The following is a 23,751-nucleotide window of genomic DNA, read 5'->3' on the forward strand; positions in this document are numbered from 1 at the left end:
AAACAGGGTCTCACTATGTAGTTGAGACTGACCTGGAACTCACTATGTAGCCCAGGCTGGTCTCAAACTCACAGTGATCCTCCTGTCTCAGCTTCCCAAGTGCTGGGATTACAGGCGTACACCACGACACCTGGCTCTTATTCTTAATATAGTGATCTTTCAAGTCTTTTGAAACACAAGCCTTTCTTCCCTAAAAATGTGTTCAATGACTTTGCAAAAATAATTCAAAGTATTTAACTTGTAGAATTCCTCATATAGCTACTCGTTTTACTGAAATTCTGTACTTTTTTTTTTTTGGTACTGGGGCTCAAACTCAGGACTTTGCACTTGCAAGGCAGGTGGCGGCACCACTGAGCTAAATCCCTGGCCCTTTTGTTTGTTTTTTAAAACAGTCTTGCTATGTAGTTCAGGCTGGCCTTGACCTCAGTGGTGATCCTCCTGCCTCTGGGACTACAGGAGTGTGCTACCATGCCTGGTCTAGCTTTCTTATCTTTAAAGCAAAGACTTTACAAGGTGATCTTTCTTTCAGAGTTTCTATGGTAATATAAAGACAAGTAGTCCAATGATCAGAGAACATAGAAACAGTACATTTAATGAACAAAGGTCAAGTTGCAAAAAGAAACAGAAAATAAACTACTCCGTGGTTGGTTCCAGTTCTCCTGGTCTACCTGCCAGCCATGCCTTTAGCAGGTGAGAGTCATCCTGGAGACAGAAGGAGAATGAGAACTCTTGGAGAGGCTGGACAGGCTGCTGTGACCAACAGCGAAGACCATATTCTTACAGAGTTTAATGGTAGGGATAGTTTTCCCACTAGAGTAGTATCCAGATGCCTAAAACTACGTCCTTCTCACGCATATGGGGGGCGGGGGAGAGAGGAAAGAAGGAAGGGGAGGAAAGCTAAAGCACTTCCCTTGATTCTGCTAGGCCCAGAGCTTCTGCCCAGTTCTCCTGCCTCAGTTTCTCCCAGCAACCCCATGGCTGGACCAGTGAAGCCTACAGAGTGGGGGGAAAGGAAGGGAGGCAGATGCTGGCCTCTTTCTGGTCCTTTCATAGGGAAACAGTGGAAAAGGATTTCTCAGCTTGTATTTTGCAGAAGTGCCGATTTCCTGAAAATCATGGCAAGACTGAGTAACTTCTACACTGCAGGAGACTGAGAAGAAACACAAGCACTAAATGCAACAGCTGGTTTTGAACTGGGTCCTTTTATGAAAGCCCATTATTAGAACATTCGGAGCATTGTGAATGAGGTCTGTGGAACAGATGGTAGGAATGATGGTTTAATTTTGTTATGTAAGAGGGGTGAAGGGCATCAGGTTGGCAATTTACACTCAAATAATTCATTAAAGCTATTTACACAGTTCTTGCACATTTTCTGAGCTTGAAATTGTTTTAAAATTTTTAAACAAAACTCGGGACAGAAGATTGCTAAATTTTCTTTGGTAGCTTACTTTAAAATTAAAACAATCAATGCAACAAAAGCCACAGCCCTGGGCTTGGCGAACTGTGCTTGGCTTAACAAACGGTATTGCTATCAAAGAAAAGGAGACACACGGGAGAGGGTTGTGGACCCACAGTGCTGCATGAGGTGTTTCTTGCCACCTCCTTCCCCAAAGATGATGTGGTCCCGGGACGGAAAGGCAGGAAGGAAGGTGGGACTGATTTCTGTCAGTGGAAAGGAGAGAGCAAGAAGATCCTCGGCAGTCACACTGGGAAGGTGGAGAATTCCTAAATAGCATTCCAGGGAGCAGGACTCCGGGGAGCAAGACACATCTTTGTAAGCAAGCAACTGGTCCACACACTTTGATGTTCAGGATTTTAAATTCATGTCTGGGGCCGGGGATTTAGCTCAGAGGTTCGGTGGCCTGCCTTACAAGCACAAGGACCTGAGTTCAATCCCCAGTACCAAAAACAAAAACAAACAAACAAACAAAAAACTAAATTCATGTCTGAGTATCATTTTCAGGCTTAGCTTAATTTTAATTTCTGAAACCTAGTGTCTACAAAACAGCCTAAAAAGTAGCCATCTCCTTTCATTTTTTTTTTTGTCTTCTCTATTTTTCATGCAAATGTAAAGGAGACTGCAATTCATCTTCAGAGAAATAACCCTTCTTCTCTCACAAGAACAATGAAATATGGCTGAGTCATTTAATGTGTCAGTTCTTTTGAACGCTGTCTCCAGCCCATTTCAGGCTTTCATTTCTTTTAAAATGTGGTTTATTACAACTGCAAAGCCTTCTCTATTGTGGCCTGCTCAGGGTCACCAGCAGGTGAGGCTAATTATCTTTCCTGATGTGCCCACACACGGGGAGAGCAGAGGGTCTTCCAGAACTCTGTGGTGCAGCCAGGCAGCTGTGCTCAAACCCTGCCTTATTCTTCTGACATACCCAGATCTGTAGGGCTCTTGACCGGGGACGGTAATGTCCACACTAGAGAGAGTCTGGGGACGTTGTCAGTGATTACAAAGCACTACCTGCATACAGTGAGTAGGTCACAGATACAAAGATCCCAGAGCACATGGGGCGATTCCACAGAGCAGAGAATTGTCCTCTCCCACATGCCAATAATGCCCCTCCGCCCCAATCCTGCCTGAAGAGAACACAGGCTCAAAGGATGGATTTTGGAAGGAGCAGACGTGAATGCTGAATGCCAGGGCACTGTAATATCCTTCTCAAGGCCCTCTGCTACTACTGCCCTTCCTGGTACCTTTCTTGCTGGTACCATTCATGTTGTGTGTTTTCCTCTTCTCGTACCTTGAGACGGCTTTTTCCCTCCTCAGCAAAGGCCCCATTCCCAAGGATTCTGGCATTACCTAAATTTGGCTGAGCTTCCCTCTTTATTTCAATATGCTTTCCTTCATGAAAAGGATTTCTGCAGGAATGTACAAGAAGTGGAGGAGGGCAGAGTTTAATAGAATAATGCTTTTGCAGTCTATGTTTCGAGGTCATGTAATGACCCGAGCATCCATTTGCTAAATGTTCTCTTAAGGAATGAAGGAAGGAAGAAAGGGAAGGAGGGAGAGAGAAATGGGTGAAGAAGAAGGGAAAGGAAGAGAAGGGAGAACACATATTGATGTTTGAGATTCTCATAAAAACAAAAACATATCTTCAGGAGCTCTGGCTGCTAATTGGAATTCAGTAAAGCAAGACAATCAGTGGACACGGAGCACGGCAGATGAAGGGCTGCACGGTATGAAGAGATGCCAGCAGCCTTGGGAAACTGAGATGTCCAGTGGGGGCTCCTTTCAGAGAAGTATCCACGGCCACTTCTGCCTCTGATAAGTGGACAGCAGGACCGTCTTGTTGTGAAACATTTTAGCCTTCAACGTTAACAAGTTTCTGTTAACTCGACTTGGTATTCAGAATTCTGCTTCCTTTGTGCATCTACATCAATAGCTGCCCACAATGACTTTTCTTGTCTAAACCTCTACTAGCAGTGGCTCATTAGGGAGATCAGTGCATAGAAAGAAGGAAGAGACGGTTCATAAGGCTTCCTCACTGCACGGGAGGAACTGGCCCCCATTCAGGGCACTGCATGGCTAATGCCTGAGCTCCCAGGCCCAGATGCCTTGATTTATCTGCTGGAGGCCCCTTGGGTCTGTAAAAGAAAGTCACAGGTGTGAGAACCACAAGGGGCACAGAGCACGAGGGCATACTTTGGACGCAGAACGTATCTTTGCAATAAGACCTCAGAGGCTTTGCCCCGCCCCGGACAGGCTGCTTCCAGGGTTGACACCACCATCTTAAGGACTGTGGGGACTCTGATCTATGGATCAGGGCCCTACTCTGCGGCATCTTCCTGCTGCAGACCTTTCTTCTCCTTCATACTCTTTTGTTTGTTTTCTTACTCTGGCCAGCCTGCTCTATACTCAGGGCAAGAAAGGAGAAGCCAAAGAATCAGAGGAAGAACAAGATTCAGTGTTGCTTCCAGTCCAGCCTTCCAAGGCCATGTGAAAGTCTGACCGGCACTCACACCTCCACCTACATCGATGCCTTGGGAAATCGGGCTTATTTTCGGGCCCTTAAATGCATCAAGCAAGCTCTTCTTCAGAATCTCTGCACTTGTGACTCCTCTGCATGCAACATGACTTCTTCACCTGTCCGTATAATCAGTTCCTATCATAGTCACTTTTTCCTGAGGGGGACAAAGTGCCCAACACTCACAGTTTAAAGGAGAGATTTATTCCGGCTCATGGTTTCAGAGGGTTCAGTTGGCTCCAAGACAAACAGCATGGTGCAAAGGGAGGAACCAAGAGCAAGAATAGAGCCTCTCACATCGTGCCACAGTGAGCCATTCATTCCAACTGGGCCCTGCCTCCAAACACAGGGACTTGGCAGAAAATTTCATTTAAAAATTGTAACATTCTACCCCCAGTCCTCCAAAGGACCATGTCCATCTCATTATTTGTTTAGAGACAGAGTCTAGCTATACAGTTCAGGCTGATCTTGAATTAATAAAATCCTGCAGCTGCATGACCAGCACCTGGGGGAGGTTGTGGCAAGATGTAAATTGCAAAGGCCTTGGGCAATCTCACCTGATGGCCTTGCTAGTTACAGCTCACATGACTTCTCACTTGGCTAGGCTCCGCTCACTGTGCAGGACTTTTCCTTGGCAGATGGTCCATGTTCCTGGTATCTCTAATTTCCAGGGGTCTCCTCTGTACCTTCAGCTTAACTCTCACATTGCACACACTATCATTTTCAGAGAACACTGCCTGACTTCTTAGGCTTTCCCTTGAAAGTCTTCCTGACCTCACAACACTTGTATCGTGCATGCCTATAACCATGAGGCACTCTTCCCAAGGGAAAGATTTGTACTTTTACACATTTGAACCTTTGATGGGTGGGGGTTTGCTGATTAAAGTACTATGTAGCCTAGGCTGGCCTCAGAGTTGTAGCAGTCCTCTTGCCTCAGCCATCTGAGGGCTGGGATTACAGGCATGGGCACCATGCTTGGCTCACATGTCCATCTCTTTATAAAAAATGTATTTAGCACATCTGTAAGAGCCACTAAAGTCTTAACAGTTCCAGCACTGCTAAACAGTCCAAGTCAAAAGTCTCCTTTCAGACTGCAGGCAAACTCTTAGCTGTGAGCCCCTGCATAAATTAAAAGAAAAGTTAAATACTTTCAATAAGACCCAGTGTAGATATTCCCATTTCAAAAGGGAGGAATAGGGAATAGACAGGCTCTCTTCTCAGATGAAAGGTTCATACTTTTACACATTTGAGCATTTGATGATGGGTGGGGTTTTGCCAATAAAAGTAAAGTTGAGTTCAAGAGTACGCAAAATTGAATTATACACTGTTTAACAATAGTCCCCTTATATTAAAAAGTTAAAGTAATGATAAAACTCAAAATAGCAGTCATCACATAGGGGTATGTGAAAAGAAGTAAAACCAGCGAAGTACAAATGGCGGAGTCTAATAGTATTTGGTAATGTTATTCCATAAACGTGGCAGAGACTACACAAATGTTTATCACATTATATTTAGGTTTTTCACAGTAGACGAAATTAAAAGCAAATTTAAATGATGTAAGTGGCTCACATTATATTTCTATCAGACAATGGCTGGTCCAGACATTCTTAATCCCTGTGACTTAAGAAGGCGTTGGCTTCACAGTCATGCCTCCTGAAGGCTTCTCATGTGGAAGTACCTGGAGATCAGGTGACATTCTTAAAGCAGCCAGGATGAAGATTTTCAGTAGTATTGTAATAGCTTGTTTTGGGTTACTGTACTAAATACTTGAGTCTGGGTAACATTATGAAGAGGCTGACTTAGTTCATAGTTCTGGAGCCCCAAGGACCCATCTCTGGTGATGGCCTTCTTGCTGACAGAATCCTGAGGTGGTACAGGACATAGCCAGCAAAAGACAGGGAGAAGGAGTATATGTGTGTGTGTGTGTGCCTGTGTGTGTCTCCGCTGTTCTTATAAAGCTGCAGGGGGAGTTCCTCCCTGATGATCTTGTCTCTAATCCTAATCATTTCCCAATGGCTCCACCACTAAACGATATAATAGTATGATGAAGTTCAAAGTTAATCCTTCACAATGGGGACTAAATCTCAATTCACACCCAAACCATCAGACATGCAGCTCTACACTGGTAGACACAAACACGTACCCCCAGTTGGTCAGTGCTGTGTCATCTTCCTCTGCCAGCTGCCCTGAAGACCTTTCCTGCAAGGAAGTAAAGGCTGGCTTTCTAAAGTGGTCCAGTTGTCTCCACCACTCAGACTCAATCAATACTCACAGAACATCTACTGCCCAAAGTGTAAGGGTTTGGCCCTGTGACAGCAGGCCAACATCCAGGACATAAGAACTAAGTCAGAATAAACAGGTGATGCTGGAGTGGATTGAGGAGTAATCTTCAGACAGAGGAGACAGAGGAAAGGGAGCTTTCAGAGGGTGAAGGGGCAGAGGTACGAGAGATAACAATATCCCGGAACCTGACGTGGGCAGTCTGACCAGGACAGAGAATTCTTAGAAGACTTAAGAGGCTGGCACAGGCTCTGGGGAGCTTGTGGGCCAGGGTAAGAAGCCAGGTAGACAACTTCTGATAAGCATCCAGCTTCAGGTATTCCTTACTGTAAAAGCGTGCTACTGCCCGGTACTCACTAGGATGACAAGGAGGTCTATCGGGACAGTCCTGGTTTATGTCTGCCTCAGGCATTAACAGCACCCATCTCACGTAGAAAGGTCACACTACGCCTTACATGTGTGACTGCGTCGAGACAGGTTACAGCAATGCGGTGCTGCTGGAGGAGAGGGACAGATGCAGTTCGGTGGACAGCGGACCGTTCCCACCACACGGCCTATGTCCTGCGGGGCAGAAACGGATGCCAGAAATGAGCCGGATCATGACTGTCTATATATGGTGTCCACGGGTTACTTTCTGTTAAACCTTCTGAGATCTGTTCACTACATTGGAACACAGTCTTCCTCGCCTTTCCCCTTTTTTCACAACTGGCAGTTATTCTACCTCCTTGCCGTCCAAGGACCTTCTGGTCACTGTCCCTAAGTGAAACCACTGTTCACTCTGCCTGTCTGGCCCTCACATGATTCCTCTTTCTGGCTTTATCTGTCCTCTTCCCCTGCCATGTAATAACATCAGCACTGGAGCTCGAAGGCACCGGCCAGTCTACCTTATTAATAACAAATTAATCAGCAAAGGAAAATGAATAAGCTTAAGCTCCCTTTTTCCTGAGAGCAACACTGTCATCTATGATTTATACATTTTAGGAATTGTGACCGTTCCTTTAAAGGACAAAAACCATATACAAAGAGAGGGTGGATGAATATCAAGATATTTGATCCAAATTAACACTTCAAAAGGATGTTTTGGCCAGGTGCTTTGAAACCACAGTCTCTGTCACTATTTGTTTACATCTGAGAGTTAAAACTGGATGAATCACCCGGAGGGAAGTGGCATATGCTGTCACCTTTCATCCTGATGACAAAAATATGGAATAGTCAGAGAACAGGGTCCAAGAGACTACTGCTGAGGAATAAAATGAATGCTGCAGAAAAACAAAAGTATACATGAGCGGTAAAAGCCCTCAAATCAGGCACCAGGACAGATTAATAAGGTCCAAATCCTATTTGTTACTTACTTTACTTTTACCTTGACATATTTTATATTTTTCTTAAGAAATTAAAAACTTCTAAAAGTTATAGTGCTGCAACATACCTGAGTTAACAATTAAAATTGTCACATTTGCTTCAAATTTTATTTTACATTCAACTAAAGTTGACAGCTTCTTCATAGATATTCATTTGGTTCCTTCCAGCCCATTTTTACATCTCCATAAGCATCATGAGCAAGCTAGCGCTGCTTTGCGTATGGTGATCATTTTGTAATAGGGTGTAACAGACAGTTTAGTTAGCCTTGTAGGCAGGCAGTCAGGGAAGCCCAAGACACAATCATGTGGATAAAAGAAAACAGCAAAATAGCACACTTACCAAATTAAGAGCTATTTTAAATCATGCAGCGAGTTAAGCTTAAAAATGTAAAGGCACGCACAGGAAGAAGAATGGAGAGGTAAGGGACCCGGAATGTAGCTCAGCAGCAAGGTGCTTACCTAGCAAATGGGAAGCCCTGAGTTTGGTTCCAGGTATTCCCTCCCCCAAAGTGAACACAGAGATAAGGACCCTCCCATTCATTTATTTGGTTTTTTGAGACAGGGTCTCACTGTGCAGTCCAGGCTGGCCTAGAACTCTTAGGGATCCTCCTGCCTTAGCTTCCAAGGGCTGTGCTTACAGACTTCCGCCACCATGCCTGGATTCTGGACCCTTCCTCTTAGTTGAAGTTTCCTCCCTACCTTCTGGCTTGACTTGAGAAACATTAGAAATGCAAAATAACTGGTTTCCTTGGGACTCATTCCCTTTATTCTTGGCTGGCTCAGTAACTGACTTCTTTCCCCACTCTGCTCATCTTTATAAGCCCAAAACAAAGAAAGTAGCTGGGAAATTCCACTTTCAGAATCCCCTCTGGAACCAGGAGCTTTTTTCCTTCTTCTTATTTTCCAAAAAACACTCTAGCCTGGGGATTTAGCTCAGTGGTTCTGCTTCCTGCCTCGCAAAAAACACTCTGCTAACTTCATTTTATCTGCAATTTCATTCTTTGACTTTGTAAGACAATGGGTCTAGACTTTTGTGGTTTGTATGGAATTGTTTCATATTTGGAGGTTACCACCACAATCTCTCTGGACTCTGAATCTAGCAAAATGACACTGATAAGAGTAAGACATTGGAAAGCTTTGGTCTTTTTCCATTTAACCAGGATCATATTTAGGTGCTAGGTGAGATCTGTACTCTCTGGTTTTAATTTTTTAAAAACTGGAGAGCCTTGTGTCTCTTCCTCGTAAATGAATTTCTTGTACCTTGCATAGAATTACTATTGGATTAGGGTTTTCCTTCTTTTTTTTTTAATTAAAAAATTTTTTTTGGTACTGGGGAGTGAACTCAGGACCTTGTGCTTTTGAGGCAGGCAGTGGAACAACTGAGCTAAATCCCTGGCCCATCTTTCTTTTTTGTTTTAGACAGGGTCTCACTATGTAGTTCAGGCAGTCCTCAAACTCAAGGCAACCCTCTTGACTCAGCCTTAGAAGTGCTTGGGTTGGGTGTTTCATGCACTTTCCTATTACTTCTCCACTGCACTTCCCCTGAAGAACAATACCCAGAGAGGTATTTAGAAAACATCCAGTGTTAATGAAAATAGGGTGAACTATTAGGTTTTTGAGGTGGGGTAAATAAGGCACGGATGATTTCACTGACAGAACAAAAAGTTTTAGGGACCAGAAGGCCTTGCAGCTATGCCCACCTGCTGTGGCCTGTCAGGGTACAAGCTAAGGAGTTCTTTCCAGCTGCTTGCAGAAAGTCTTACTTCCCATTTACAGCGGATGGATCCTAGCTGGAGTCACTCTCCATTGGGGCCTAAAGGTAGCTGAAGAGGGACAATGGCCCACTCCAGTCTTCAAGGGTAAAGGCTACTTTTTTTCTTTCTCATTCTTAATGGACAGCACAGTTGGCAGTGGCAGCTCAACCAGGGAAAACTTACACATATTGAGGGCTCCCCTTAACTTTTTTTTTGGTACCCGGTGATTAAACTTGGGACCCTGTGCTTGCAAGGCAGGCTGTGGAACCACTGAGCTAAATCTCTGGCCCTCCCCTTTAACTCTTTCCCCTAGGCGGATCCCCTCCCTATGGCTGTTGGTTTCCAGTCTCTCTCAAAGCTAAAATTTCCTAACCCAAAGACTACTGAGTGCCAGTTTTCCATTTCTCCAGGATGGTGAGTTTCACTCTCCCTATGACTGTTCAGTGTCTGATTCATGACTGTCTCTCACTAGTTGTCTTGATGGCTCCTCTGGTCCAGTGTGATCAATGGGACAGTGGCCTCAGTAAACCCTTCACTTTTATGGGTTGGAGAACTGTTTTATTTGGGCCCTGAAGGTCTCTGGGCTGTGACCCCAACCATCTGGTGGGGTGCCTCTCATGTGGCCCCCTGGGACAGGAGATCTGTTACACTAAGGACACCTTTTTGGTTGGACATAACATCTCCATAAGACCCATGATGGTGCTCCATCTCCTATTCCCTCCTACTTACGCCTGGGCTAAATGATCTAGATTTGATGGCCTGGTTTCAAAGTGGGCTCTCAAATTAGAAATTTTCGTCCCTTAATGGCAGGCAGCTACATTGAGGCCAGGCAATTTAACTTTCAATATACAAAATTTTGCATCTTGCTTTTTAAAAAATTCCTTCCTATATATAAAGTTAGTATTCTGCTTTTAACATACAAATTTTTGTATCTAACATTATAATTTTTTTTATTTCAAGCCATTGTAGATAGAGCTGCTTAAAAGTATTCTAATGTAGACATTTATTTTCCATCCATTCTCTTGATGGTAGATATGTAGGTTGTATCTAATTTTCCACTATTATAAAAAAAAAGCCTCAATGAGCACCCTGAGACATCCCTCTTGTGCATATGTGCAAGACTTTCTCTGGAAATACAACCAGAAGTGGAATTACTGGGTCGAAAGGAATATACATTTTCAATTTTACTAGATCCTGCCAAATTACTCTCCAAAGGGGTTGTAGCAATTACACTCCCGCCAGCACGGTCTGAGTTTTCCTGTTTCTCCACATCTTTGCCAAACCCTGTTATTATCAGACATTACAAATTGTATCTCCTCATTTGAGTTTGCATTTCCCTGAGGACTAATGTGCTGGAGCTGCTTTTCATACACTTTCCAGCCCTTTGGGTTTCCTATTCTGTGAAATGCGTATTCATATTTTTTACCATTTTTCTACAGATTTTTTCTTTTTATCTTTTTTCCCCCCCAGGAGTGGGGACTGAGCTCCAGCCTGTGTGCATAGCTACATCCCCAGCCCTCTTTTCTTTTTTCAGACAGGGTTCCACTGACTTGCTAAATTGCCAAGGCTGGGCTGGAACTTGGGATCCTCCAGCCCCAGCCTCCCATAAGTGCTGGGACAAGCATGGTATCTTACTTTATCTCACTTCTTTATAATGACATACAAAATGAACTAAAAAGAAAAAAATTTTGTCTGAATTTTCTTTGACTAATCTCACGATGAGATTAGTCTCTTTTAAAGGAAGAATAAAAGGAATGTGAAGATGAGAAGACACAAGGTTTGTTTTGTTTTAATGGCAAATCTTCCCAAACAAAACAACCCTCAGGTGTCAGCTTATCACTACCACAAGGTGATCATACTGTGTTTCAACTCTATTTAATGAAGAATTTGGTAACAAGCCAGATCCAAGGGCAGGGAAAACACCTGGCTTTACTGTGTCTTCTCTTCCAATCAAGACAATCAAGACAAGGACTAAGCCTCTAGAATCACTGGGTGAAGGGAATGGCAATGAAAATACACAAAATCATCTGTGCTCATTAATTTTCTTAATTAACATAATTGCCATATGACTATTATTTGCCATAATTAGAACAAATGATAGATTCACTGTTAGGGAATTGATCATGTTAAAGTATTTTGTGACGCCTCCATCACAGGCTGCATTTTCCTGGTGCTTCTTGGCTCTTAAAATGACTTCATGCTCTTATCCTTAGTTTCCCTCCCATCAAGGCCACAGCGAGACAGAAAAGTTAAAACCTGTTTCTGCAGGACTGAACCCATAAAAGGCAACCTGGCCCGTGATGGGTTAAAAGTAGCTCGCTCCTCATGAATAAGCAATAGTCCAGCCCAAAACCAACAAAAGGACCTTCCTTTCTTGGTTCTTTTTCTTCTTCTTTTTCTTCCTCCTCTCTCTCTCTCTTTCCCTCTCTCTCTCTACTCCCACTCCTAATAAAATCTCCAGTCGGACCTCTCGGTGAGTGTGGCCCAGTTGGACCTTCGCTTCCCTTTAATTCACACGTTGGCAATGATGAGAAAAAAATTTAAACTGTTTCTGCAGGACTGAACCCATAAAAGGCAACCTGGCCCGTGATGGGTTAAAAGTAGCTCGCTCCTCATGAATAAGCAATAGTCCAGCCCAAAACCAACAAAAGGACCTTCCTTTCTTGGTTCTTTTTCTTCTTCTTTTTCTTCCTCCTCTCTCTCTCTCTTTCCCTCTCTCTCTCTACTCCCACTCCTAATAAAATCTCCAGTCGGACCTCTCGGTGAGTGTGGCCCAGTTGGACCTTCGCTTCCCTTTAATTCACACGTTGGCAATGATGAGAAGATCAGGGAACCCGAGGAACTCCCTAGATGATTCTGGTAATAAAAGTTTTGGAACCGTTGTCTTTGGTCATAAAAGAGCTTAACACTTCTTTTCTTCAGGCTTACCCTGAAGCTTGACTTAAAGCAATCAAGCTGGTTTTGTCTTTTGCCACAAAGAAGTAACCAAGTTAAAGGATCAGATTTTTTCCCCCTTGCTCGAGACTGAATTTGAAAACTTTTTATTTTGAGACAAGATCTCACTGAGTCACTAAGTTGCCCAGGCTGGTCTTGTGATCTTCCTGTCTTGGATTCCCAGAATATTGGGATTCTAAGCATGTACCACAGCATCCTCTAAAACTCTGTGAATGTGTGTGTGTGTGTGTGTGTGTGTGTGTGTGTGTGTTGATAGGAATAGAACCCAGGACCTTGCACATGCAAAGCACACACTACCAGTGAGCTACAGCACAGCCCTACAAGATCAGAATTTCACCTTTTTACGCCTTGAAAGACCATGGTGAGCTATCTGGATCCATCTTTATGGACTAGAACCTCATAGCCAGAGCTAGAGTAAGAACTATGACTCTCTGACCCTGCCGTGTGCTAGGGAACAGTTCTTGGGCACCGCTGTACCTGAATCCCTAAGAGGAGACGATGATGCAGGCTGTCAGGCAAGGCAACCAGAGACCCAATTCCTCCTGGGGTCATGTGAAGCTTTTCTGAAACACTTAAAGCAATCATTTAAAAATGTTTTTCCCCAGACCGTTTTTGCACTTTCATTTCACTCAGGAGGTTTCAGTGGATTTATTTCATATCCTGGCTTACCCAGTAAGGACCCCTTGTGAGCAGAGAGGAAAAGCAAGTGATCTGGATCATGGTTGTTATGGCAACGCTGCTATTTTTGATTATGACTGTTTACTTCAGCAAAGTTAAATTAAACGTAAGCAGCCAACTAAGATGATGCTTGGAACTTTAACCCTAACTGAAAGAAAAACATAAGCACTTTAATAGTGTTGCTTGATATGTGTTGCTGGATGAATTACATTTAGCAGGGAGGCCCTTGCCATGTACTGGGGAGGCAGCCCTGGGCTCTGTTTGCCTTGATGAGGAATGGGGGTTGGGAGCCTCCCACAGCACAGTATTGGGCAGCTTTAAGATTCACAGCGGAGTCCTGAGTTCGACCCCTGGTATCCACCCCCCAAAAAAAAAGGTTCACAGAGGAGCAAAACAAGATCCTCACCAATGTAACCAATTTCAGTGCTAAGCAATCAGCAACAGGACTTTCAAGATAATGCAATGTTTGTAACACACAAAGGAAGTGTAACACAGTTTTCTTAGTTGCAGGTATTTTAAAAATGGATTTCACTTCACATCAATCCATACCATAGCATAGAGTAAAAAGCAAGCTTTGTCTACAATAAGAGACCAATTTTCTTATGTTTCACAAGCTAGTTCCAAAAGCAAGGCTTACAAAAGAACCCCCACGAGTTCCGTGTGATGGCAGGTGGCTCGGTTCCAAAATGTGCACAGTTTTCCAATGGCTGCCTTATGATGTGGAGTCAAATTCTGGCCTTGTGAGAGCGCATGGTCCTGGATCAGAGATCAGAACATTTGCGTCCTGACAGAAGAGAAGTTCGCACACCTGGGCTCTAGGTTTAAAAGATTTGAGCTATGTGACCTTAGGCAAGTTACTTCACATCTCTGAATTTCATGTCCTTATCTATGAAATGGGGATAATGATACACTACCTAGGGCTGTTGTAAAAATTAAACAATTTACCAGTGTAAGGCCTAGCACATAGCAACTGCTCAATAAATAAAAGATAACTTTGCAACTATTACCATAGAAACAGGAATAGTACCCACAGCTGAGTTGTTACAGCCAAGTATTAAGGTATTTGTCATTCAACACAGAGGTTTTGTTGTTGTTGTTTTGAGACAGGGTCTTGCTATGTAGTTCAGGCCGGCCTTGAATTTACTATGTAGCCCAAGCTGGTCCTGAACTCGTGGTGATCCTCCTGCTTTGGCCTCCTGTGTGTTGGAATTAAGGAGTGTGCCACTATGCCCGGCAACACATGGATTTAAAAACATAAACTGTACATCTTTTTGTGTTTCTCTTACATAGAGATAGCTGTGTGTCATAATGAAAAGTCTAGAGAAACAAGCACTGATGGGTGGCTAGGAGGAACATCACCTATACCCAGAACTGCTGCCCCTGGCAACAGAGCTAACGGGTGAGTCACAGTGAAGCCTTCCCACCTTGTGGCAGCAGGACAGTGACCGCCGAGAGGTCCTGCACATGCCCACTGCGTAGCAGGCATGATCCCCACGTGGGCAGAGCAGCAGGTGCCTCAGTGTGTGGGCATCCAACACGAGTCTAGGCTGGGGGATCCAGCTCTCCCCAAACACTCACCCAGGGAACAGCACCAGCGTGTGGGAGGGAATGACGTGACACGAGCTCCAGAAAGCCTGCTGGTGGTAGTGGCTTTCGTTGAGGGCAACTCTATATCGGGCAGAGACCTTCAGGGAAAAGTCTGCGTTAGTAAATGCACTGAAGAGGAGAAACAGCTGTATTAAAAAAAAGAAAAAGGAGAGGTGGTACTGGAGATGCACCAGCCGCATTCACCCGCTGAGAGCCGTGGGGCGCTGCCTGCCTGATGTGTCATCAGCACTTGGAACCAGGAGTGATTTGCGCAGAAGGCTGCTGCTGGGCCTGGAAAGGTACTCAGTGAATGGCAATACTGACACACTGCCCAGGAGGTCAAGTTTGGTTCTCGACGTGGCGATGGTGCCTTCTGCCCTTGGTTCTGTAAGGATGACCTTTCCTGACAGTCTCCTCTGGCCTCCCATTTGGCCGACTCCAGTAGTGATGGTGGTTCTGGAATGAAGAGTCTGCAATCCTTGCCTCTTTGCCAGGATTTCCCAGTGGTCCAGGCTGCAAAGCCCGGGGCCAAGGGGTAGAGTTTTTCTGTAAGTCCAGACCAGGTAGTTCCAAGGCTCCTGCCCGGCCTGGGCACAGTAACTCCTGCACAGTGCCTCCCTCCCCTGCCAGCTGCTGTGGGGTGGACACCCAGCACCGGCAGGAAGGGCTTTTCCTTGGCTCAACCAATGGGGAAGCAGTTAGTGATCACTTTGTTATGACTCTCATAACTAACAGCGGAGCCTGTGACATGACAGAGAAGCAGCCTTGGGCTTGAGTGAGGTGCAATCCGTCCCTGGTGACTTGGCTCTTCCAAGTGTGGGGTGGGAAATGTGACAGCCCATTTTCCTGATGATACCTCTTTCCCCTGCCCTGGATCTCTGGGGTTCAGGCGGGGCCAACTCCACCCACTGGCTTTAAAAGTAGACATCTGATCCCAGCCTGCACACAGGCTCCTGCAACTCCCCCAGGGACTTCTGCCACAACTGTGGGAAAGAGCTTTCTCTTTCTGTGGGAGTTGCCAAATCCACGGGATATAAGCCTGGAGCTGCTGATGGCCAATCTGTTATCCATTTGAGGATGAAGCCAACAAAGAGGAAGGAGAACCAAGATGGATAGAGTGCACTGTCCAGACTTGCCCCTTGCTGCCCAGTAAATTCCCGAATCCAGCCATGCCAGAAGCCAACTCTACCCCCGGACTGCCCTGGTTATATGTGCCAGTGCTTTTTAATTTTTTTATTTCCTTTAAGACCAGACTGAGTTGGGTTTCTGTCATAGAAAGGTTTCTAATGTAGGAAATATTTTTCTGTGTTTCTTTTATTTAAGTCAGCTTTATTGAGATGTACTTCACATGCAATGGAATCCACCCCCTTTAAACATACACATCCTAAGTTTTGTCAAATGCATGCACTTTTGCAAACACCACAATCAGATGTGAAACATTTCTTTTTCTTCCTGAAAAAGTTCCCTGATCTCCCTTGATGGTCAGTCCCTTCAGTCTCAGACAACCACTGACCTGCTTTTCTAGGGATTGCGTTTACCTTTTCTAGAATTTCCTATAAAGATGATCACACAGTGCATGAGCACTCTGTGTGTTTGGTTTCTTTTTCTCAGCATGTTTTCCAGACTCATCCTTGTTACATCTATCAGGGGCCATTCCTTTTATTGCTGGGGAGGATTGCATTATGGGGAGGCTGTGCACTGGTTTGTTTGGCCACTTACCAGATGATGCACAGTTCAGCTGTTTCTAGATTTTGCCTGTTATACATAAAGCTGTTCATTTATCAAAAAAAAAAAAAAAAAGAAGAAGAAGAAGAAACGAAAAAGCTTGTGAAATTAGGCAGAAAGGATCTAGAGTTCACAGAATGAGTCAGATTTGCCTCGGAGTTAAATTTAAAAAGGCAAAGATAAGAATGGAAAATATGAGAATGGTTATGGAGATGATTCTCAACCCCTCTTCTCCCTTAAGCACATAACTTCAGACAGCAGGAATAAAACTCAGAGAAACTGGAAAAAAGCCCCAACCAAAAGCTAAAACTTGTGTCATACAATCTATGCAGAAAAAAGATGACAACAGAGAGGTACAGCTGAGGCTGACTAAATAAATACAGGCCATCAGGGTTTGGAGGTATATTTGTGCTTTTAGGAAATGTCCCTAATATGGACTATTAAGAGCCAGGGATGAGGATAAATAAGGAATAGACTCTCTACCTTTCCAAGGACATTTCTAGTAAAGTTGTAGAGATAGCTCTATGTTTTTTTTTTTGTTGTTGTTGTTGTTTGGGACAAAATATGGTAGTTAAGGTATTATGAAAATCCTCCATATTAACAAACATCTTCTGGGCATGGTGGCACATGCTTGTAATCCCAGCACTTGGGAGGCAGGAGGATTGATGAAAGTTTGAGGCCAGCCTGGACTACATAACAAGACCTTGTCTCAAAAAAATGAAAACAGGGCCAGGGATTTAGCTCAGTGGTTCCCTCATCTGCTTCGCAAGCGCAAGGACCCGAGTTTGATCCCCAGTACCAAAAACAAAAACAAAAACATAAGGACAGTCCGTAGAGACCAAAAGCAAAATGAAAGTAGGCATTGTAAGAGGTAAGAGAACCCTGAGCTGGCATCTACACCTAGCATGTCAGCTTTCACAGCCACACAGAGATCAGGACATAGGTCTATAACTATGGCAAGGAAGAGCCCTGGAGTTGCATCTTCACAGAAAAGGCAAACCAGGAAAAAAAAAATCACCTTTCAAAGGGTCACAGTAAGAAAACGTGTTCATATTTGCCTTGGCTCTGGGTGAAGAAATTTTTAAAAAAGAAGACTAAGGGAGGCTGAGTCAGGAGGATCTCAAGTTCAAGTCTTACCTAGACAACTCAGCAAGCCCATCTCAAAATTTAAAAATAAAAAGGACTGGAGATGCAAGTGCAAGGACCTGAGTTTGATCCCCAGTACCACACCCCCAGCAAAAAAAAAGGACTGGGGATAGAGCTCAGTGTTCACAGCACCTCTGGGTTCAATCCTCAGTACAAAAAAAAAAAAAAAAAAAAAAAAAAAAAAGTTACAACCAAAAAAAAAAAAAAAAAAAAAAAAAAAAATCACCTCCCCTGGGATTTAATTACAAGCCAGAACTCACGTGTTTGTAGCCTGAATTAAGATTATCTTTGTGGTCTACAAACCTCCAAGTGAAGTATTTAATACGATTCCATACAGATAATCCTAATGCATAGTGTCTGTGAAGTTAAGACTTAGAAGAATATACTCCCAATCACCTCCCAAAACAAAAACTGCCCCCACAAACCCACACATAGAGTTCTACCGACCAATACTCAAACCCACGCTGATCGAGACAGAGCAAGCAAAAAGAGCCAGCACCAGAATGAGTCCCACAGAAACTTGAAGGCAAAGTGAGTGGATAGATAATATAAAACAAATATGCTCAATTATATTAAGGACATAAAATAGAGAATCGAGGGCCGGGGATGTAGCTCAGTGGTGCCGTACCTGCCTAGCAAGTGCAAGGTCCTGAATTTGATCCTTGGTACCAGAAAAAATAAAAGTTTTTTTAAAAAATAAATAAAAAGAATTGAAAGATTGAGTAGGGAAGAAGAGACTACAAAAAATGAGCAGGTAAATGAGAAAAAGAAACAAAAAGAACAAAGGAAAAAATTTAATTACAGAAAAAGATAAAATTATAATGATGGATATTTATGTGTCAGCAAATAAAATAGAAGACTAGACACAGCTGGAAGGAGAATTTTAAAAATGAAAATCAGGGTTGAAGATATATTTAGAATTTAGCACAGAGACACAAAGCAACGCGAAAACAACTCGGTGATACATTCAAGTGGTGTAATGTGACCTACTTGGAGTCTCAGGAGACGGACAGAACGGGGAGGTCCTGCACAATGAGCTCACAGGTGGGAAGTTTCCAGAAGAACTGAAAAGCTTAAGTCCTCCAATTTAACAATTACAATGTTTTACAAGCAGGATAAACAAAAAGTCGTTGCCTATGTCCTGGACATAAGTGCAACTCCTTAAAGGCAATGATAAAAATAAGACAAATTCCCCATAAATGAAGTTGGATGTCTCCAAAGAGGCAATGCAGGCAAGAAGGCAACAGAACGATATCTTCCAAGTCACACCGGGCCATGTGGAAGGAAGACAAAGGTTTCTTCTTTGACCACCAATAAATGTCTGCCCTCGTATCCAAGGCACACTGAGGATGTGCAGCATGGACAATATCCGTATCACGTCAATTAGTGGAGACTTTGACTGAAGACTGGAAAGAGCTGTACGGAACTGTGAGGTATTCCGTGCCTTTGTGATGAGTCTTTTTAACTCACCAAGGTGGTCCCTATCTCCTTCAAACAGCATTCCAATGCTGCACTCTTCCCAAATCACATGCAATCACCTTAAAAGTGTATGTCTAGGCTACATTTTGTTTCTGAAAGTTGCATTCCATGAGCCAATTATGTAAAATAATTCAACTTCAAAGTCATTCTAGGCTGGTTTTATCATAAAATGTAAATGCTCTTGATGCTTTGCAGATGACATATTCTGTTTGTGTAATCAACTGCTTCCATTGGCTTTTCAAGTAATTAACTTTATCTTCCTAACTCAGCTCCTGCCTGCACTGCCTGCTGTGTGCAGCCAGGGCCCACACAACAAGATATTAGCTCCAAACCTTCTTTTGGGGGAAAAGGGAAGATAATTATTCTTTACTCTCTCACAATATTCCCTGTCTTTGAAGAGATTATTCCAAAGAAGCTATAGAGCTTCTCTGAAGTAATTAAACTTTCTTTTAGTCAATAGACTTTGCCATCATCAAAAGACAAGTAGAAGCAGAGGTTATGCATCACAAAGTTATTTCTGATGACATTTACGGGATTATTGACATTTTAGCATGTTCTGTTACCCGAAGCACTCTTTAAGTTCATTTCCTTTCACATATAAATGAATAAACCTGAAAATGAATAAAAGCTTGGAATATGGAGAAGAAAAAATAGAAAATTACCTAATTATATTGGTTATTTTGGATGACTAAATTTTTTTGACCTCTAAGTGGAAAGAAACGCAAATGCATTTGAAACTTTAGCCTTAAAAGAAGCCCCCAGATTCATTTACACAATCTTTCATGCACGTTTCTGCTTTTCTATATCTTGATCCAGGTAGTGGTCACATGGGTGTATAAAAATATGAAAATATACCAAGTTGTAACAAGATTTGTATGGTGTATATAAATGTAGATCAACTGAAAATATATCTACACATACATACAAATTCTGTATCTTCAGTCCTTGGATATGGCACAGAAATCAAGTTTTTTCAGCTGGGTGTGGTGGCATACACCTGTAATCCCAGCACTTGGGGAGGCTGAGGCAGGAGGATCACTGTGAGTTCGAGGCCACCCTGGGATACATATAGTGAGTTCAGGGCCAGCCTAAATTACAGAGCCAGACCCTGCCTCAAAAAAAGACAGGTTTTTCAAAAGGGTTTCTGGGTGACTCTGATGTTCATTTAGGTTGGTAACCACCAGCTTAAGGCAGCTGGAACATGCCCGATTACAACAGACATTCGGCCAACATGATTCAGTGAATGGATATATGAGTGCGTGAACGAACCAAACTACTAAATATCTATGCTATTCATGGGTGTAGTTGTACCACTAACGAAGGACAGAAAAAGCCCCATGATTAAAAATAAGAGAAAAAAAAGCATGCTGGATAATCTCCTAAGCACTCTAAATGCTGAGCCTTACTAAACCTTGCTGTGGCTTGCACTGTGTCCATGTTTTGAAGGTGTGGTCTGCAGGGTGATACTCTAGGAAGGTGGTAACCCTTGAGGGTGGGGTCTCCTGGGAGGTCACTGGGGCAGGCCACTGGGATGTGAGACCCTGGTCTGCAGAGTCTCTCTGCTTCTTTGTTCAAGACATATACAGTTTGCTCCACCACATGCGCCACCCTTGCCACAGGCCCAGAGCAATAAGACCATCCCATCTTGTACTGGAACCTCCAGAACTGTAAGGGAAAATAACCTTTTTTGTAAGTTAATTGCCTAGAGTACTGTGCTTCCTTATAGTACCATGAAGCTGACTGATACAAATCTCATAAAAACTCTATAGAACAAGTTGGCTGTTCTGGGTTTTTATTAAACATTGCATAAATCACAGTAGGTACTTTAAGCATAAAGACACAGTCAGAGGTTTAACACAGTTGACATCACTGTTGCAGGAGCAGAAACAGACTCTAGCTTTTAGGAATCGCCCCTCATTCATCTGAATTGGATGACGGGGCTGCTGCCTTCATCATTATTAAGAGCCTAAATGATTCAGAAGCTGCTCCAAACTATTACTCGCTAATTCAATCCAAGTACCTGCAAATCAGGAGGAACCTGCTGAACTGGCAGGCCATGGATGTGTGTCCACCTGTCTCACTGCCACACACACCAGCTAAAAGTGAAAGTTCCATGCCCCAACTCTCTCCCCACCTAATCTAGGTTGACTTTAAAGGTTTGCAGGGGGCCGGGGATTTAGCTCAGCGGTTCTGTGGCCTGCCTTGCAAGCTCAAAGACCCGAGTTTAATCCCCATCCCCGGTACCAAAAACAAAAACAAAAACAACAAAAAGGTTTGTAGGAATGCATTTCATTAGCAGACCTTAATTTATATGCTAACCGCAAGGGATTCTGGAAACAAAAAGTGTGCAACCTCTGTAAAACACGCAGTTGTGCTGGAAGGGAACTGGAATAGGTATTGATTAGGCTGACAGAGCCACAGATGATGAAACTGAGGCATGGAGATTAAGAAACTTGTTCCAAACACTCAGTGAGTAAGTAGCAGAGTCAGTATTAAGATTCATGATGTATTGCGCCAGAGGCTAATAAAGCATATATGAGAATAATACAACAGCACACAGACAAGCTCATGAGGAGGAGGGCTCCAGGCCTGACACACAAAGGCCTGTATTATAAACAGCAACTTCTAGTTACTGTACTCACGGACCCCGATATCACCTCTAGGAATTTCAAAATTCAAAAAGGTAATAAATGACCTATTTTACTCTTGGTCTACAGAGTGTTCACAAGTATTGCAATAGCGGGGGCGGGGCAGAGTTTCTCCTACCACATGGTGACAGAAGACATCCAGGCCCAGGCTTTGACGCCCATCTCCAACTCCAGGTCCACACACGTTGTTCATGGTACAGAAATACCCTGAGTTTATTTTAGGACTTTCTGATGGAGCACCTTAGAGATTCTACCTTCATCAACAAGTCTGGAAACCTGGTTGGTGAGACAGGACGGCAGTTATTCAGTCTCTGCTTGGAAAGCTGACCATTATAGGTCTAATGGACTATCTGGAAAGCTTGACAATAAAGCTTGTGCTATGTATTCCTACCTGCAACTGCACTTTCATATGTCCTTACTACTATCGGCTCTGTCGTCCTGCCTGCCCATTTATCTATCCATCCACCTACAGCCAACTACCCATTCATCCATCCAGCTCTCTATGACTCAGACAGCAGAATAAGAACACTAAAATGCACCCAAAATAAATATACCAATAAGTACAGACTAAGGCTGTGAGGAGTCAAAAGGATGAGTTCCAAATCATAGGCTGGAAATGTTGAATGTTCCCCAGAAAGAAGAATGTGTCACCTATTTTAAAAGCGAATTTTGAATAGTGATCCTTCTGGAGGCAGGAAAAAAGAGAAAATGATTTATTTGACATGGCAAGTTATAAACTGTAAATCTTCCAGTTTGGGAAGGTAAGTATTTGCAGAAGATTAAGTACAAGGCAAAGGTACATAATTAAATCTAGGGTAATTAAAAAAGCTCAATTTAATATCAGATGCACCTACCCCACTTTTAATAAGCCTACAGCCTCAATAGCCATGAGCCATAGTGCACTCTGTCTCCACGGTGTAGAAGGAAATGATAAACGTCTTCAGCATGACTTCCAATAGGTGAGCCTAAATTAATCACTCCATGTGCAAATGAAAATGGATTTGGTTAAATAAATGAGCTTGCCAGATGAGTTCATTGGCCACACGCTAGACAACTTTCCTGTTAATCAAACGTGCCTCAAACCGTGTCAGTGACACGTGCAACAGCCTCTCAGGAGAATTTTCTGCATGTTAGACTGCTGGGAACCCCCATTTCCAGGCCCTCCTGAGAGCCTGCTGTCCTCTTGCTTCCACCCACCTGCTCCAGACAGCTCCTCAGCTGTGGACCTGGGTGACCCTTTGTTCCTCTAAGCTCCTTGCAGTATTTCTATTATTTCTATAATCATTTCTTCTGCCTCGATTTCTGTTTTGTTTTTTGTACATGTCTCCTGCTCCATTACTGTCTCTGTTTCTTCCATGTTCCTTATTTCTTTTTAGTCTTGGTCTCTGTGTTTTAGAATAGAGGATTTTCTCATAGCCAGCGATCTCTGGCTGTGAGTTTAGAGTTAAAGGTGAGGCTTCACTGCACTAACTGGAAGCCCTCGCTGTGGAGAGGGCTTGGGATCGAGGGGCTTCCTCGGGGTTCTAAACAGCTCTGCCAGGCACAGACCCTCTGAATGCCACAGAGGGATGTCTGGGTGGAAGTGCTGTTTCAGACAGGAAGTTCCAAGAAATCTTCTCTGTGGCCATGGTATTTAAGCAGAGACCTAAATGCAGCGAGGGAGGGGACAGCGTGAAGGGCGGGCAGGCAGGCTCCAGACAAGGAAATGGTGATGGGAACAGGTTGGTAAGGACTAGCCAGGAGGCCACTGTGGCCAGAGCTGTGTGGGCAAGGGGCACAGGGAGATGGTTTTCACACACGTCTCATCAGTGACCATGGAACCCACACTTCCGAATATTCACGGCATTTTGTACAAACGAGTCCAAACTATTTTTACCACATTGGACGGAGGACATAGAAAAATCACCCTGGATCTCCCTTTCTTTAATCAAGCAAACTAAAGCTATGTGAAATTCTCTACCCCATTCAGCCTTGTGAAGACTCTGGGAAAAAAACCTACCTTGTTAAGTCTCACACTGGAGACTCTGAATAAGATATAATTGTCTACCCCTGTCAGCTACACCGAAGGAAGCAGCTCATGTTGAGAAAAGTAAAAAAGACAAGAAGAAAATTAATTGAACAGAAATTATAGTTTCCATCACAAACACTACCGCATTCCACAGAC

The 23,751-nt window shown here is 43.5% G+C and overlaps 1 protein-coding gene across 7 annotated transcripts in view; it reads right to left on the bottom strand.

Annotated features, from left to right (window-relative positions):
• The window catches only part of Shld1 (shieldin complex subunit 1), a 123,324-nt gene that overhangs the window by 35,689 nt on the left and 63,884 nt on the right, over window positions 1–23,751 (bottom strand). Inside the window, exons 2-3 of one of the 7 annotated variants that reach the window (XM_019205050.2) lie at window positions 14,581–14,687; window positions 6,612–6,815 (exon numbers count right to left, since the gene is read on the bottom strand). The exons of 5 other annotated variants lie outside the window; for them this stretch is intronic. In XM_019205050.2, coding sequence (XP_019060595.1) covers window positions 6,612–6,666 — 55 coding nt within the window. In that variant the 5' untranslated portion in view covers window positions 6,667–6,815; window positions 14,581–14,687. The remainder of the gene's footprint in view (window positions 1–6,611; window positions 6,816–14,580; window positions 14,688–23,751) is intronic. One more of the 7 variants, XM_010607522.3, reaches the window with a different exon arrangement.

Source organism: Fukomys damarensis, unplaced genomic scaffold (genome assembly GCF_012274545.1).
Source record: "Fukomys damarensis isolate Sample0158 unplaced genomic scaffold, DMR_v1.0_HiC HiC_scaffold_7, whole genome shotgun sequence".
Taxonomy (NCBI): Eukaryota; Metazoa; Chordata; class Mammalia; order Rodentia; family Bathyergidae; genus Fukomys; species Fukomys damarensis.